The sequence below is a fragment of the Megachile rotundata genome, chromosome 7 (genome assembly GCF_050947335.1).
Source record: "Megachile rotundata isolate GNS110a chromosome 7, iyMegRotu1, whole genome shotgun sequence".
NCBI lineage: Eukaryota > Metazoa > Arthropoda > Insecta > Hymenoptera > Megachilidae > Megachile > Megachile rotundata.
In genome coordinates, this window is record NC_134989.1 from 2,746,725 (window position 1) to 2,763,362 (window position 16,638).

The window sequence follows — 16,638 nt, forward strand, 5'->3', positions numbered from 1 at the left end:
TTTATAGGTAAGATATTGCGTGTATAAATAAATAAGATAATAAGATTTTCTATGTAATTAAGTATATTTAACCATATATAGCTATATATTAAACTATACACTTACAGCAACAAAGGACTTAAAACTGAAGGCAATAACATCATGTAATAACTTGAAATGACTTAAAATTCACGAGACTGTAAGAAATCGCCGGGACTATATATATAGTCCAAATTATATCAAGTTAAGAAAAGTGTGAAAAATCTATTGTTAAGAGTTTGCTAATGAAAACATAAAAAATAAAAAAGTTTCATGTTTGTGGTTCTATTGTTTCACGGATACTGAAACCCAAATCATGTTACATTTTTCACCGAACGTGCTTCTGAGCGTCTCGAAACCCATTCCCCGTGGTGCCATCCATACTTTTCTGACATTTTAATTTTATAAAACGTGATCATAAAGACTACTAATTCTATAGAGAAATTATATTAAGAAATTGACGATTTCAAATCTAAAATCGAAGATGATACAAAACACTATTATTCTTTCTCAAGAAAAAATGAATAGATTAAAAATTAATAAAACTGATCAGTTTATGTTAAACAATTGTTTAATAAAAGAGTCGTTTTCGTACTCGTAAAATGACCATTATCGTTTGTTAATATATTAGTTATTTCCAGAGAAGAATGTAAAAATATTCTGATAAAAATTTGGTAGAGATAATTTTGTTTAAAGCAAATTGTTGTAAAGATTTTTTAAAACTTTACGTTTTATACTTTAACTTGAGATAAAAAGATAATGAAATTGTTCATTGTTTCAAATTAATCGACATTCTGCACATTCTAAAATAGGAGTATTCGAAAGGATGCAATGAAATATTATTTTAAATGCAGTAGTCCGCTTTATGCGGTATCTGCTTTATCCGACCACAGTTTCGTTGAAAGACCCGCCAGGAAAACAATTTAAATAACTTATTCGAAATTCAGCGGATTTCATACAAAGAAAACTCCAATTATTTCAGGATCGATATTCATAAAAAATTTCAGCGAAAATTTCGAAAATACGTGTTTTTACATTATTCACATTCCTTATATAAAAAATGTAACAAAATCGTATATCTATTAATCTCGTCTGTTCAATGTCTTATATACAATATGTAACATCCCGAAAGATTTATTAATGAAAAATCTCGATGTAGGTTTTATTTCTTTTATTGTACATTTTTTTTCACCGACCGCGTTATAAAATAATGCCATTACCATATATATTAGTTATTCAGTCGATAACACACTTTTTAGTTCATAAAATATTTAAACTAATTAATTAGAAATCAATATAAGTGATTAATAATCGAATTAATTTATTCATTTGTCGATTTAGAGAATTCAAAATATCATAAAGTATTGTATGTTATATTTTAAATTAATGCGCGCTTCAACGCTAGAATATGTAGGTCTCTGTAAGATGCGTGCGCAATCGCTAGAAAGAGGTAGAAGATGTATTTCGAATTAAATTATTATTAAATTATCATTTTTATATTAAAATCATTAAACATTAATCAAAATATATTATTAATGATCTGAGTTATGTTCAGGCCCAGGAAAACCAAAGACATCAAAACGAAAGCTCTGAAACCACTCCATTAAAATGATTATTCTCGTCGAATTGCTAACTCGCCGTCAGATTCTCGAAGTTCGCTCTATGTTGTTTAGTAGCCAGTGAATAGCAGGCATCCTACTTTGAGCAGCTTGGTCTCTAAAGCCCGCTGTTTTGAGTGGCGTTTCAGTAATTACAATTAATAATTAGAGCCACAATTAATTTTCAATTCTGTTGGACATATGTTTCCTTGTTGGAACAACCCAGGAAAACTGCCAATCCCTTAACATTTGCATCCTGTGCCAGTAGGAGGTCAGGAAAGGTCTAATCATCTACAAAATCGCCTCTTCGCAGACCCTGATGCTGTATATGGTGCAAAGTTGATGCATCATGGCACAAATTGTTGATTGTGAAGTAGTACGTGAAGCCGAAGACGACAAATGTCGATAAAAACCAACCTTTCAATAGGTAAAAGCCGCTCTTGGCCTCATGAGCGCAATTAACTCGTGAGCATAGTTTCAGAAACGTTACAAATATGTAAGTAAAACAATATAATTTTTGTTAAATTTATGATTCTTGTGAAGTTAATATGCAGGATACAATTCGCGTCTCGTCTTATAAAAATGATTGAATATTATAATAAAAGGAATGACATTGCACTCAAACATTGTACATTTTAAAAGTGATATTGCTCGATATGAAAATAGTAATAATTACATACCAATTATTGTTGAAATGAATACTTAAAATCAGAAAACAAAAAAATCTGATGAAAATTACTAATTCCACATTTATTATAACAATAAGTAAATGTTTAATAAACATTATCTATTTATGTACATACATGTTACTGTATATTGCATCTACATTTTATACGTAAATAATAAATGTTGCACAGAGATATTTCTTATTATATTTACAATTTTTAAGTGATCTGCATATATTTTCAAATTAATCGATAATTCCTTTTTCTGGCCAAAGATCCGATTCCATATGGACCAATTAAAAAGGTATTTATTATAATTGTTTCACATTTTGATGTTAAATAAAATACACCTAAGATTTTTTTTCAAAACTTCAGATTTCTATGATTAATTAACAAATATATGCACTTTACACGATACATATACTAGATCCAATAAACGACTCGTGAGTACCGAAATGATAGTACTTTTTACGACACTGAATACTGACGTGTACTTAAATCAAACAGTTGAACGCGTATACGCAACAAAAACAGCACAACAAGTATATTATTTCGACATTCTACTCTATCACGTAAAATTACTTCCACCTTTACGTTACGATTACACAATACACGCAGAACAATGGGGTTAATACGCGTGCGAAACCTGCGGTACAATATTTTCGCCAAAAAACAACATTCTCCTATATAAAGGATGCGCAAAGTAGGTTGCGACAATAACAGAGCTAAAAGCTGTTTGCCGTTTCGTTTAACATAGACGACTAAGGCGATCGGAGAACGGAAAATAACCAGCAAATAGAGCTTAACGAAAGAACAGATTTCTTTTTTTACAGGACAAGATGCTTTGCTTCAATTATTGTCATATTTTTAACGAATTCATTGCCTCCTTTGATGCTAACACAGACGAAACTGAATACTAATTTTTAAATTAAAGATAAATTAGAGAAGTAAATAAATTACCGCATATAATTATCCTTTGTCCCCACAAACGTCAATATACATGTACGTTTCGACAAAAGCACTTTGATAATTCCTGTCATTCAATACGCAATCTGAAACGTAATATTTTCATAGCTTTGATTGTTCTGGTGCTAATTCCCCGATACGCAAAACGTCGGTGATTAACAGATAAATACAGTAGATGCTCGTTATAATGCCATTTTCGCTCGGGTGCCCGTAATGATTCTCCTTTTTGTGCATTGAGATTCGTAGAAACTTCCATAACTGAATATACATATTGCAATTTGTAAATTTCTCTGTTCCTACAGTGTTGCTGATAATAGAAGACTGCATTCAAATGCTGTAATTTCTTTAATTCTGGAGAAGGTTGTAATATATCTGCATAGCGAATTTATAAGTTTCGGAAAGATTACGTTTATTAAATAATAATTAAATAATATTGATTCAGAAGATAAATTGATTCATTATGTTTCCTATAAATACCTGAGATATCCTTAATACTTTACTTTATACGAACAATCAGTTTAATTTCTAACAGTAGATTATCATTACTAGAGGTACAGTTGTGCAATAATTCTTTGATACTCAGTAAGGAACTCTCTTAATTGCAATTTTGTAAATATACAGCAATTTATTAACCTTTTAAGTAGATATTTTTACAATAATTAAAGTATAGTACTATTACCAAATTCTATTTGTTCGTTTTTCCTTAATCCCTCATTCTATATTATTAGCTCTATAAATATTCGTTTGCACAAGATCTACATGGATTACTGTTAACTAATTACTTGTCAAATACCATTATCTAATGTAACACGATTATCATGCAATCAATTTTAATCCAATCAATCGTTGGAAAAGCTCATTTATAATTAATTAAATTACCACATTGGTAACATCTACATGTAAACCGGAAAATTATAATACAAATTGTTAACTATTTAATTAGCATCTTAAAATAACTTCTTGCTTTATAACCATAATATAAATGAAGAAAAATTATGGAATATCATTAATATTTCACTAGAAATATTAAGTAATACATTGAATAATCTTGTTGAAAAATTAAATTGTAATGTTTTTTAATAACACTCTTAAAATCTACGTATTAATTACTATTATTAAATAATGTAAAACCAAGTTAAAATTGATTCTAAGTCCTATAAATATAAACATGCTTTGATAAAACAATATTAAAAAAAAATTTATTGGAAAATGATCCATCACAATTAATATACACGTATCTATATAAATTATACTGCACTAATTTAATAATCAGAGATCAGTATAATTAATTAATAATATTCAACCTCGTTTATTGTAAATGTTTCTGTTTCGTGATTATTATTTTTATCGAACAATTTCTAAAAATGGAATTTTCTTAGATAAAAAAAGTATATAACTTTTTCTATGAAACAATGGGCTACTCATTTACCTAGAAAAATACAAATTAAGCTTCTACTAAACCTGACCCTGATTTAACACTCAAGAGTTAAAGATATAATTATTTGATCACTCAATTTATTAATCCAACGACAGGGTAAGCTATATTAATTAACTTTGTTATGGCCGCGGTAACGTATACGTGATTTTGATTCTTAATCTTTAATAATGTTATTTTTCACCTGATATTTATGTATTCTGACAAATGCTAATTACATTTTTAAAATTATAAATTTGTTAACATGCATTGAATAACATTCTCAAGTATAAAATTAATATAATAACTAAATATAATAATTCGATCAGATAATACACTAATTCAATAATATTAAAAAAATAAATTGATTGAATTAGTTTTTGAAAAAATAATATTTAACATGTAACTTCTATGAATTCTTACTGAAATTGGACATACCACGGATTAGTATAACACTCTAATTGTCATATAGTGTATGGATTTACATAATTCGTGCAATTTTATATTTTCAACGTTTAATAGATATTACTGATTGAATTATTATAATGACTATGCATTTACGCAGATTGCAGTGTAATAGTAACAATACATTTTCATTAAGAACTTTTAATCGAGCTACGATTAAAACCTTTTGAGGGTCATTCAGGAGAACGACTTTGATGCTCGTATGTCAAGGTCAATGTCATAATTATTTCAAATTTATAACTTCTGAAATTAACACGTTATATGTATAACGCAATGATGACAGTTATGTGTAATGCGTACACTATACTTATAATTGTTCAGATTATGATCGTTAGATTTATCAGTTTACATTAACCATTTGATCTTTTTCCTTAATAAAGTAAAATTAATACTACGTAGCATTTCCCAATTTTTTTTAATTTCATACATTTACTAAATTATATTAAAGAAAAATTTTTTAAAATTATCATTTTTAGACCTCCTTGCAAACAAAAAATTCTTACACGATATTTAAGAGTATATCTCAAGAAATTGAAAAATATAAGGATTAAACGTAACAGGCGAGTAAGCTCAATCACTGTTGCTTTTTTCCATTTGCACTACTTTTTTACAACTGTTCCATCACGTTTTAAATAAATACTAGTAACACTTTCTTTTCCTTAAAAAGTACTCATGAACGTGCTGCAAATATTCTTTGTTCACAAAATTCAAAAATAACTATTTTTTAATATTTTCTTAAATAATGTTGCCCATCAGCTGTCTTACAATAACTAACGTGTTAATTTCACGTTTAACTCTAATCAATGATATCCTATACAAATTTTACAACAGACTCATTACTTAGCAAGAGAAATAGCGATTCGAACAAAGCCACAATTCACATAGTTTTTGTGTCTTTCTCGAGGGTGCAGTAAATCTAGTAAAGCCGCATTACCCGAAAACATGTAAGGTAAGTCGAACAAAATGACACAAGAAATTACCAGAACAAGCTCCGTGAATACGTGCTACCCAATAGAGGAGTAGAATTAAATAAATCCGAACCAAAGACGGCTAATGCACTTGACCGAAAAATCTGTTTGTCCAGAGAACCCGCGATAACTTTAAATATCCTTGGGAAAAGAGAACATCTGTTTGTCATGATTTACCTGATCGACGTTACGAGAAATACACATCAGATATACTAGACTACAATGTAGGCTCTCTTTAGGTAAGGTAGCATATGTAAATTTAAATTTCTGAATTTACTACTTTTCGTATTTTCAAATTTGTATTTTTCCATATTTGAAAATATTTACATTTTTATATTTTCTTATTTTCAAATTTTCAAGTTCTGAAACTTTTAGATCATGAAATATCCAAACTTTCAAATTTCTGAACTCCTAAACACATAAATATCAAATCTCTGGATCATCAAACCCAGAACTCCCTAAATTTCTAAATTCTTAGATTTCCGCATCTGTAAATTAATAAGATCCTCAAAAATTCTTAAAAATGCATGGATTGTAAACTTCATAATAAAGCCAAATTTGCTTTTGACTGTAGAGCTATATGCATCCTTACGTATTTGTTTCTTTTCTTAATGTGTAAAGTATCGTACGGACCATTAATGTACTACAACATTTATCCGCTGTAGAGTTTAAAAAAAATGAGAAACGTTACTCTATGCTTAACTTCAAAACATAATGTTAAAAAGGTAAATATAATAAAAGCATAATAGATGTGGAATAATTGTAACTTTCTATAATTAATCATTAGAATAAAATTTTGCTACCTACATTTATTGTAATTCTCTGATTTCTGCGGCACTCATTGTAAGATCTGTGAGTATCTAATTTGTTCGACGATGGAAAAGCATTGTGGCAAGCATCTTATTCGAGGCATCGTAAAATCTGTTCTTTGGTTAAGACCTGACAAAGAAAAAAGTATTCGAGAAATAATAATACAGTTGGGACGCAACAAAACATCGCGGGAAAATCTCGTTGAGATTCGGGGAAACGACGACGACCACGACGACTTATAGAAACTACAGTTTAACTATACAGTACAATAAAATACGAGGCGCGGGGTTTCTGGTTTTGGAACGAAGCGATTAATACCTGAACATTCCTTGCATTCTGCTGCGGCTTGTATCTGCGGAGGAAAAATTAAAAAGAAGGTTATTTCACTTCATGTGGTCGCTTATATAAAAAGAGTCAATAAATTGTTCCACATCAAATGGTCAATTCGAAGCACAGAATGTTATATAATTAAGAACTTATTTGTTCCCCTTAAAAGCGAATATTATGACAATATCGATAAACTGAAAGGAAAATAAATAAATATAACGTAACAAAAAAATTGATTTGTTCCATGATGTTTCAGTCCAATTATTGAATTTCTTTTCTGAAATTTGTCTGTTTATCGAAATTCTAAAATGTGGAAAAATCATGTAATGGTGATAAAATAAATTTATCATAGATATATTATCATTTTCTAATTTATTAAAATGTGGTGTAATTTGATAATATAAAAGTTTTGCAACATTTATGGCATATCAATTTGTAACAGGCTTCCTTTCGTTGAGAATAAGTATAAGAGAAGGAAACAAAACAATACTTTAATAATTCAATAATTAAAGTAGTGTGTAAAAAACTAAAATCATAAAGGAAATCTAGAGTGAGTTTAAATAATCCTAAATTACATATACCTACACAAAATTTGCGTTAAACCTCAGTGTATATAAGCGTTTCATTAATATTTCTAAAGGCAATTGTTCGATTCCCTTCTTAAAAAAAGTCCTTCGATTTTTCATTGAAAAACTTTGAAGTCATTGAAGAAATTTTGAATAGTTTTCGGTACCCCTAATATATGCGTTTAGACAAACTTAAGACGGTTTTATTACCATTACGTTTCTAGCTTCTGGATATATTTTCTTATACTTAATCTTAAGGCGCATGTACATGGTGATGAATTATCCAAATGATAAACACAATAACTGTTCAATTTTTTAATATTTTTTTTTTATATACTTGTTTTATTATAACGGTGACTGTATTTTCTTATTATTGCATCTTTTTTATTTTTCAATCAATGTAAACATACATATTTATTGATTCAAGAAATTAAAACATGTACAATTTTTAGAATTCAGTTGAGTATTCAATTACTCCTGTATGAGTTCTAGGATTAATAAGTTCAATTTGGAGAACTGTATACATGTAAGTAAGGGAGTGACTTACAAAGTAACTGTGTTATGTAAAATGTTTGCGAACAGCCTTGAATAATGCATCAAGATTTTAACATTTTATCTTTGAATTTTAAATATTTTACATTTTATGAGCAATATGAAAACTGAAAAATAATTTGAATATAAATTCCAAACGCGATTATTTAGATATGAGTTTTTAGGATTTCGTAAAATAATTGAGACAATATTAATATATGTATTTTTTAATTTTATTATATCGATTCCTGAATATTCTTGATTTCGTTCAGATTTTGTGCTTTATTCTTGATGTTTTCGAATCATCAAATTAAATATGTGCTTAAACAGTATCATATGAAATGTTTAATAAAGAATAATATTATAACTGCTATATACTTACTATATGTATAGGTGAATAGAATAATTTTTCTACGTCGAACTAAAAATTAATTTACATTTGTTTACTAATATTATGCATAAATACATAATGATAAATGTTTATAAAATAATCACTTCCAATTTTGATGATCTTAAAATATGTTATCAAAATTTTGAACAAATTGATTCTGAAATACATACAACAAACGGTTTCTGTTAATTTGTAAAATGTTCGCAAAGAAATTACTTTAAAACTGTAGCCAAACTTCGATAATTTGAAGTTCTATGAAACTAAAATTTTGTCATTATTTTCTGCACCGATGAACAAATCTTTACCGTCGGGATAAAACTTTAATTCAAATTATTTGCTATATATATCCAAATTCAGTATTTTACCTCTGTATCTCGATGTTAGAATAGCCTGATCTCTTCAAGTCCAAATTTATCTCTGGAAGTCGAATTTTCATTGATATCTCGGCCTCTCGAACTTTATAACTGCATATCGCGGGTGTTAAAAGCCGCTCATTCGATATCTTCTTTTAAGTGTTAATTCATGTTCAACTATTGAAGTTTTCTTACTTTAACTCGTTGCACTTAGAAAATTACTAGGTATCATATAAAGTTTCTATATGTCGAGTTTTCCATTATTAAACAATTTGTATTCAAACCTTTTGATATAAACATTCTAATTTTTTTATTCAAAACATCTAAACTTGAAGATTTTAGCTTTTCACCGGAGATTAGATTGTTCATCATTCTTCGACAGAATTTGCGTTCAATACAATTTTATATTGGCGTCTTTCATTTACATCTTTTAGACTAGATGTGAATACTTCATAAAGAACAATGATCGACGCTAAAATTGCACGCTTATCAAATGTCATGTAGTTTAAAAATTATATTAAAAATATAATATTCCTGCTTTGTTAGAAGAAAATGAAAACTAATTATTCGTATTACTCACTTTGAATTACTCAGTTGAATATTGACAGGACTAAAGCTCACGCAGTTATTTGTTCATATTACTGTATTAAAGTACAGGATAATTTTGGTAGACAGTTTTTTTTAATTTGTTTATTGAATTTACATACAGATATAATCATAATACAGTACCGAGTGTGAGTCATACTTTCTGTCGAGAAATGATATAATACGGAGTCAGTTCCGTACAGAGCTGTAAGAGAAATCGATAAATTTCAGTATAAACGGTAAACAAGGACATTAGACTTGCTATATACTTTATTAAGTACAAATAAAGTCCAGAAAATAATATACTTTTATCCATAGGTTCTTTGTTCACTTAATGAATGACGACAAATGACCCAGAATGACTTGATAAAATATTTCAAGGTCTTCAAGATCGGAAGTGATTTCCTTTTTATAAACATTTATATGGATAAATGTTCAATCGTAATATTCTAATTATGGAATTATAATAATTATAAATTGATTCGGAACATAGCCATATTCAAGCTATATGTAACTATGTTTCTTACTATATACTGAATAATGGGCATAATTTAACACTAGAAAGACTGAAACTTTGATTCATTTTGACTGCTTTGGGGCAATATAGGTACAACACATATATATATACCGGAAATGAAGGAGGGGGGAGGTAACTACAATTATTAATAAACGCATTTATATGTTGTACAAAAAGTCACAACATTCTAAGAAGCTGTATCAGTCTATACATAATTGTTTTTCTAATTGAAACTGAAAAGTAGTCAAAATGACTGCTTTAGGCAATCTAGTGTTAATACGACCGATATTTATTTTTATCTTAAATTTCGTTATTTAAGTAACATTCCCTCAATTTCTTGTCCATAAAATACTATACAAAATAGCACGTTAATAATACTAAATATCTTTTCTAGAAGCTTAATCTACAATTGCATTATTCTATACAAACAGAATTCTATAACATGTAGAGAAAAAACAAGGAATATCATAATTTCAGAAATTTATTTCGCTGAAAAGAGAATCTTTTATCATGCCCAAACGAAACTGGATTCTCCACCTCTAATAACCTAATAATGTTACATCATAATCACAATGTTTTTAAAAATATTTCTATTTCATACACAAAATACATTTAAATTAATAACAAATACCAACAGAAATAATCAAAATATACTTTCTACAAATACTACAAAAATACGGTTCTTGTGATCACGCAAAGTGTTATCCTACACATCCAATTAACCCAATTACTAACCTGAGCAGCAACGTCTCGTTTCTCGATTCGTGAGTCATCGTCCACCAATTCCTCGGTGCCTCGAAGATCCATTTCCCCGCTGAAAATGGCTCCTTTCAGTGTCGGTCTGTCGGGAGTTTTTTGCTTTTCAGTTCTCGTATCTTGACTCGCGGAATTCCCCATGGAACCATCTTTGTCAGGACTTTTCGGACCGATCACTGTGAATCCACCTTGAAATTTCACCGACTTCTTTCTTTTGTTCTTACCGGACTGCATGTACAAATCGCCGCAAGATTCTTGCGACGAATCAGTCTGTTTCTTCCATTCCGTATCGGCTTTCATTCCTTCGGCACGATCGTCGAACCAATTAGACTTCTTGTTACTAAACTGATCCATGTCCACGGTGCAAGTACCTTCCGTTGGCATTGATCCGATTGATTTTTCTGAATTCTTCTCCATCAACGTTAAAACAGTGTCTTTCTTCGGATCGAGAGATTTAGTCTCGACAGCTCTCGCTTCCAGGCCTCTACAGATGCTGACTACCGACTGGTGTCCAACAATCTTATCTCTATCTATTTTATCTCTATCGTTAGCTTTAGAATCTTTGTCAGTCGTCGCCTCGCGTCGAATCTCGTAGTACCTAACGAAGCTCCTAACTCTACCAGGGGTTATTGTTACAGTGTCACGGGATTGGTCGTCACTTACAGCTACGGGTGTTACTGCCCTGTTATTGTCATTATTATTACAATGGGGTAGAGGGATTCTCCTAACTATGGCACTCTTATCGCCGCTAACCATCCTCCTGCTTCTTAAATCTAACTGTTGAACGGTCGAACCTCGATCATGGTTCGAATCTTCTTCGTCTTTGTGATCACGATCTTCATGTCCGTGAACTATTACGTCAGTCTTTTCACTTTTCGGAGGTTTCGTGATAATATCCATTCCTCCGGTTATCTTATTTTCAATAGACACTTTCTTATCTACACAGCTTTCTTTCGATCTGACATGATTTTCTGTTGTGATTTCCGATGATTCCGAAGAATCTTCGATCTCGATTACCTTGGCCTTATATAGATTTGGCTCTGACAATTTATTAGGACTTACTGAAAATCTCGCTGTTTTTTCCAGTTCTGGTTCGCTAGCCAAGTTGTTTGAAGAGCTGAAACAGGTGTCCAATTTTTCTTGTAATTCTTGGTCTATCTTATTGTCATGATCTTTGGAATTTAAAATTTCGAACGTTGAAGAAACAAGTTGATCTTCTGGTTCCGGAGAAAACATTTCTGTTTCTGGATCAGTAATTCCGTGTCTGGTTTCCTTAGTTATCTCATCATGCAAACTGAATGATTTTCTTGAAGTTTCTTTGCGAACTTCTAAGCTCTGTTCAACGTTTTCTTCACTTTCATTTCGTTGAGTGGAACCAGTCATTTCAGAAATAGTTTTGTCGATGATTTTCTTTTCGATGTTCACTGGTTTCAATTTGATGTTGTTAAAATTAGACAACAATTCGTTCAGCACATTGCTTTTTACATCACTAGGATTTTTCTCATTTGATCGAGAAATCATCATAGGACTGGTTGACTTTGGAAAACCGGTATCTATCTTCTTTAACGATGCTCTTGATTCTTGTAAGATATGTTGAATCTCTGGGTCTTTGTTTATTGAATCGTTCAATCTACTTGCAATTTTATTTTCTTCTTTGCTTTCTGAAATCTGTTCGTCAAGTATTGATGAGGACATTTTTGAATGAGCATCAACGATTTCGTAACTTGTCCAAATTTGATTTGAATCTTTGGTAAGCATGTTTTCCAAAAAAGAATTTCTTCGAATGTTTACAGGAACATTGATACTTTCTTTTCGTTCAAAACGTCCTTTTGCTACGGAATTTCCTTGCAAATCTTTATTATATTCTACCTTATTAGTCTCGTTGGTTGTTATTTCTTGAGAATCTTCTTCATTGTTAGAAGGAATAGTACAATTTTCTTCGAAACTTGAATTCTGCTCTTCGGATTCATTCGACGAGAAATCGTGATGATTTAACATATTTCGTAGCGATTCATTTACGAATATTTTTCTTCTATATTCCTTTGTTGATTTATCGATTTGATCATTTATTGTATGCAGCTGTTTATCACCTTCTGTTGGTTCTTCGATGATTTCTGTCTTTACTTCATTTGATACTGAGTCTACTTTCGCAATATTATTGACTGTTTTATTTATTACCAATTTATAGTCAAGATCTGTAACTTCATCTGTTTCCGACATTTGTTCGACAACTTTCATATTTTCTTCGCCAATTTGAACTTTTCGATCCACGTTAGCATTTAGTTTACTCAACATTGGTTTCTCTTCCACGTCATTTTCAATCTTATTCGTGTCTGCGGCTTCTGAATTGTTGCTTTCATTTTTATTAATATTATTTAACGAACTGTTCTCAAATTGCGTCTTTTCATTCGAGCAATCGGCTTTAATCTCAGTCAACACTACAGCGCATTCAATTTTCGGTTTAATTAAGCTCAGCCAAGCTTTGCTGACCTCCGCGATTTTCAATTTTTCCTCGCCCAACGGATGAAACATCTCGTTTTGCAAATCCTGCGAGGTGGAGCTATGAAACGAATCCCTCGAATCATTCCGAGTTATTTCACACTCGAAGAACGGTTCCGTATCAGCCAGTTCGATGATGTTAGAGTCATCTTCCAAAGATAGCCAGCTGGTCGAATCGCTTCGTATCTTCAAAATGGAGGTCAAAGGAACGACGTCAAATTCATTCGAGCCCCGGCGATTTTCCACTTCCTCCGTATTCTTCGCTTCTTCGGTGCAAACCACGTCATCAGTAATCTCGGTCAACTGTACGGAGGATCCATGATGCCAGCTGACTTCCTCGTCTACTAAAGAATCAATATTTCGCAAACTATCACACATGACTTCCCCGTCGTCGTCCAAATCAAGATCCGGCGTAGAAGAGCTCGGTGATTCAATCACGAATCTCACCTTGGTCAAACGAGGAGCCGACGACTCCTCTTCGAAGCTTTCATAGCACATCGGGCCAGCCGATCGCCGAACGTTTACCTTGTTGCTTCTGTCGATGTAATCCTCGAAAATGAAACGATTGGACTCGTCGAGCTTTTCGATAAAGTGGTCTGCAAACGTGGCGGTCCATCTGTCCAAACACCTCTCAAACGGTAAATTTGTAGTGGTGACACGGAAACAGAGTTCGTTCTCCTCGTCGTCCAGCGAATTTCCGAAGGATCCGTGAAAAGAATTGTTAAAGGGGGTCTCCAATTCGACTGACGACTTCGTGTCCGAGTCATCCTCGTGCTGCAACGTGCTGGACATCACGTTCTGAAAATCGTGTAGGGTAAAGAATAACGGTGGATACTTATTAGTCTCCTTCCTGGCGAAAGTCTCATAAATAGGAAACGGTCGTGCTCTCGGTGAATCCGTAACATAATCTGACTTGTTCCTATCATCCATGTCATTTCCGGCGTCATTCGTTTCCTTCGTCGATATTAAATCAGCGGATTCGAACCGCAGATCAGTTCTATCCGCTTCGATGAAACCAGGATTGTTCAGCGTTTCTTCTACATTGTCGATTACCGAGTCGTTTGAAACCCTTTTCTCTGTCTGATCTTTGCGAGATTTGATTCTTCGAGCTGTCCGCGGCGGCGGCGGAGGAGGCGCCAAACGCTTTCTATCCGACTTCTTGAGGCCCGTCGCTGGTGACGTTTCTCGCGAAAGAGGAGATTTCGCAATTGCCGCAGGCGTCGTTTTCCGCTTCTTGCGTCTCGGCGGGACTGGCGGTGCGCTCGTCGACTCTGCGTCTGAAACAACGATTGATCGAACGTTGGTGTGCATGGCACTGGCAGACGTTCAAGAAGCTCGCTCTATTGTTCTGGCGACTCTTATCAATTTAAAGTTTCGACTGACTGTGTCGCACTGGCGTATAGAAACTCGCCGGAGACTGAATGTAGCGCAGGAAATTTATAGCGATTCACGAGATTTATGTTTGTGCATGTCGCAGACGGCCGGACGACTGTTCGCGCGGATGTTTTCAAACAAAATTCGAAATACGGAAACGCGTGACTAACCACGGCGTTAGAACGTCCGAGGGATACTAAGGGTGATTCCATACAAATGACAGACGATCCCCTGCCACTCTTCCTACCCTCCCTCTGCTTCGCGGTCAATAGCAGTGATTCACTAATGCTGCCAAGTTTAAATTTCCTATTGAATGAAGGAAGACCCTGACGGAACACGTCTGGGGAAATTCTAAAATCGGTGGTGTATCTGAACGTGATAAGACTGACCGATAGAATTAAATTTTGTTGTAGGTAGGATCACTTTTCTTACTTGAAGATAATTTAAATGATTAACTTAATCAACTGCTGCTTCTGTGAAAAGTTTAGCAAGATCTACACAACAAGCTCCATAATATTTTTTGCATTAGAATTAAAAAATTGCAATTCGATTTTAGTAATTTTGTGCCATTGTAGAGTTAATTTAATTCAGAAAAATATTTGAGAAAATATTTTAAACTTAAAAATAAAATTTGAAGTACACTTCGCAAAATTAAATTTATTTCTTCGTTTCAACTAATAATTATTGGCCAATATTTGGTTATGATTGCGAATTCAAACATTAATTGTTTCTTTCTATATAAATGACAAATAATGAACCAAACTCTTGATAGCTTCGTTGTATATAACTAACAGGTTGACTGAAGCAATGAAAACGACTACTTAATATTGTATATAAAAAAGAATACTTTAACATGTAAATTATTAAATTTTTAAATAATTATATTATGCATGTTTAGAAATGTTTTTTGCATTTTGAATTAATCAAATAATTCAGAATAACAATTTTCGATACTTTTAATATGATCAAATATTGAAAGATAAAACAGAATACAAATATAGGAACCTACATATTATTCGCAATATACTTTTAGTTTTTCATTTCTACAGAGAAGGCAAGTCTGAAATGATAGTACGTATTCGTGCAAATAGGAAGAGTAGTAAATGATGCCGCCTCGAAACTCTGAGCAAGGCTTCGTCCGTTAAATGGATAAAAACAATTCAATTAGGTTACGTAGTCGATGCAGCCATGTACAATATAATGGACGCAATGGTCTTAATAGTATTTTCTACTTTGTAGTATTTGGACGGGCGGCTATTATGTCGATTAGTCAACCGAAATTTAGAAGGTAAACAAAATGTTATATGTAGAATAATAAAAATTTGTTTAACGTTAAAACAACTAAATCAGTAAAAATTATGAATCTTTGTTGAACTGAATTAACTATTTGCACGAATTAACACACTTTTGTTGTTCCTATTATGATAACCGATTTTTGACTTTTCAATTAATTATTTTTTTTAATTTAAAAGTAGGAACATTATCAAACTATAATTATCCTAGTGCAAAATATTCTAGTGTTAGATATCTTAGCGAGATGTATTATAAACTAGCCAGAAGTATTATAAGCGATTGGTATTATGAGTTTAATTTAAAAAGAAAAACGTGTCTTAAAATCCCACTGAGACTTTAAATTTTGAAATTAATTAATTAGTATTTAATTTAATTAGTATTTAATATTCTCAGTATTATAATTTATATTATTTCGTGCTTGATTACTTATAGCTATTTTTGCCGTGTCAGTAAAAGTGGCATATCCAATAATTGCTTATGTTTTTAAACAATTAATTATACGTAAGTACTATTCGTTACACTATATTTGAAAACTGTCTTGA

The 16,638-nt window shown here is 31.7% G+C and overlaps 2 protein-coding genes across 7 annotated transcripts in view; both read right to left on the reverse strand.

The window, feature by feature from the left end:
• Positions 1 to 2,340: 2,340 nt before the first annotated feature.
• The window catches only part of LOC100878472 (uncharacterized), a 422,291-nt gene continuing 407,993 nt past the window's right edge, over positions 2,341 to 16,638 (reverse strand). For 5 of the 6 annotated variants that reach the window (XM_076533669.1, XM_076533665.1, XM_076533667.1 and 2 more), the window contains one exon: positions 14,570 to 14,706. The gene's annotated coding sequence lies outside the window, so the exon portion shown is untranslated. Of the gene's footprint in view, positions 7,257 to 14,569; positions 14,707 to 16,638 lie in introns of those variants that run through there. The other variant, XM_076533666.1, reaches the window with a different exon arrangement.
• On the reverse strand, positions 7,269 to 14,740 carry LOC105664026 (uncharacterized). The gene is made up of 2 exons (XM_076533426.1): positions 10,910 to 14,740; positions 7,269 to 9,862 (listed from the first exon to the last, which is right to left on the reverse strand). The coding sequence occupies exons 1-2, from the start codon at positions 14,738 to 14,740 to the stop codon at positions 9,812 to 9,814; spliced, it is 3,882 nt and encodes a 1,293-aa protein (XP_076389541.1). The 3' UTR covers positions 7,269 to 9,811.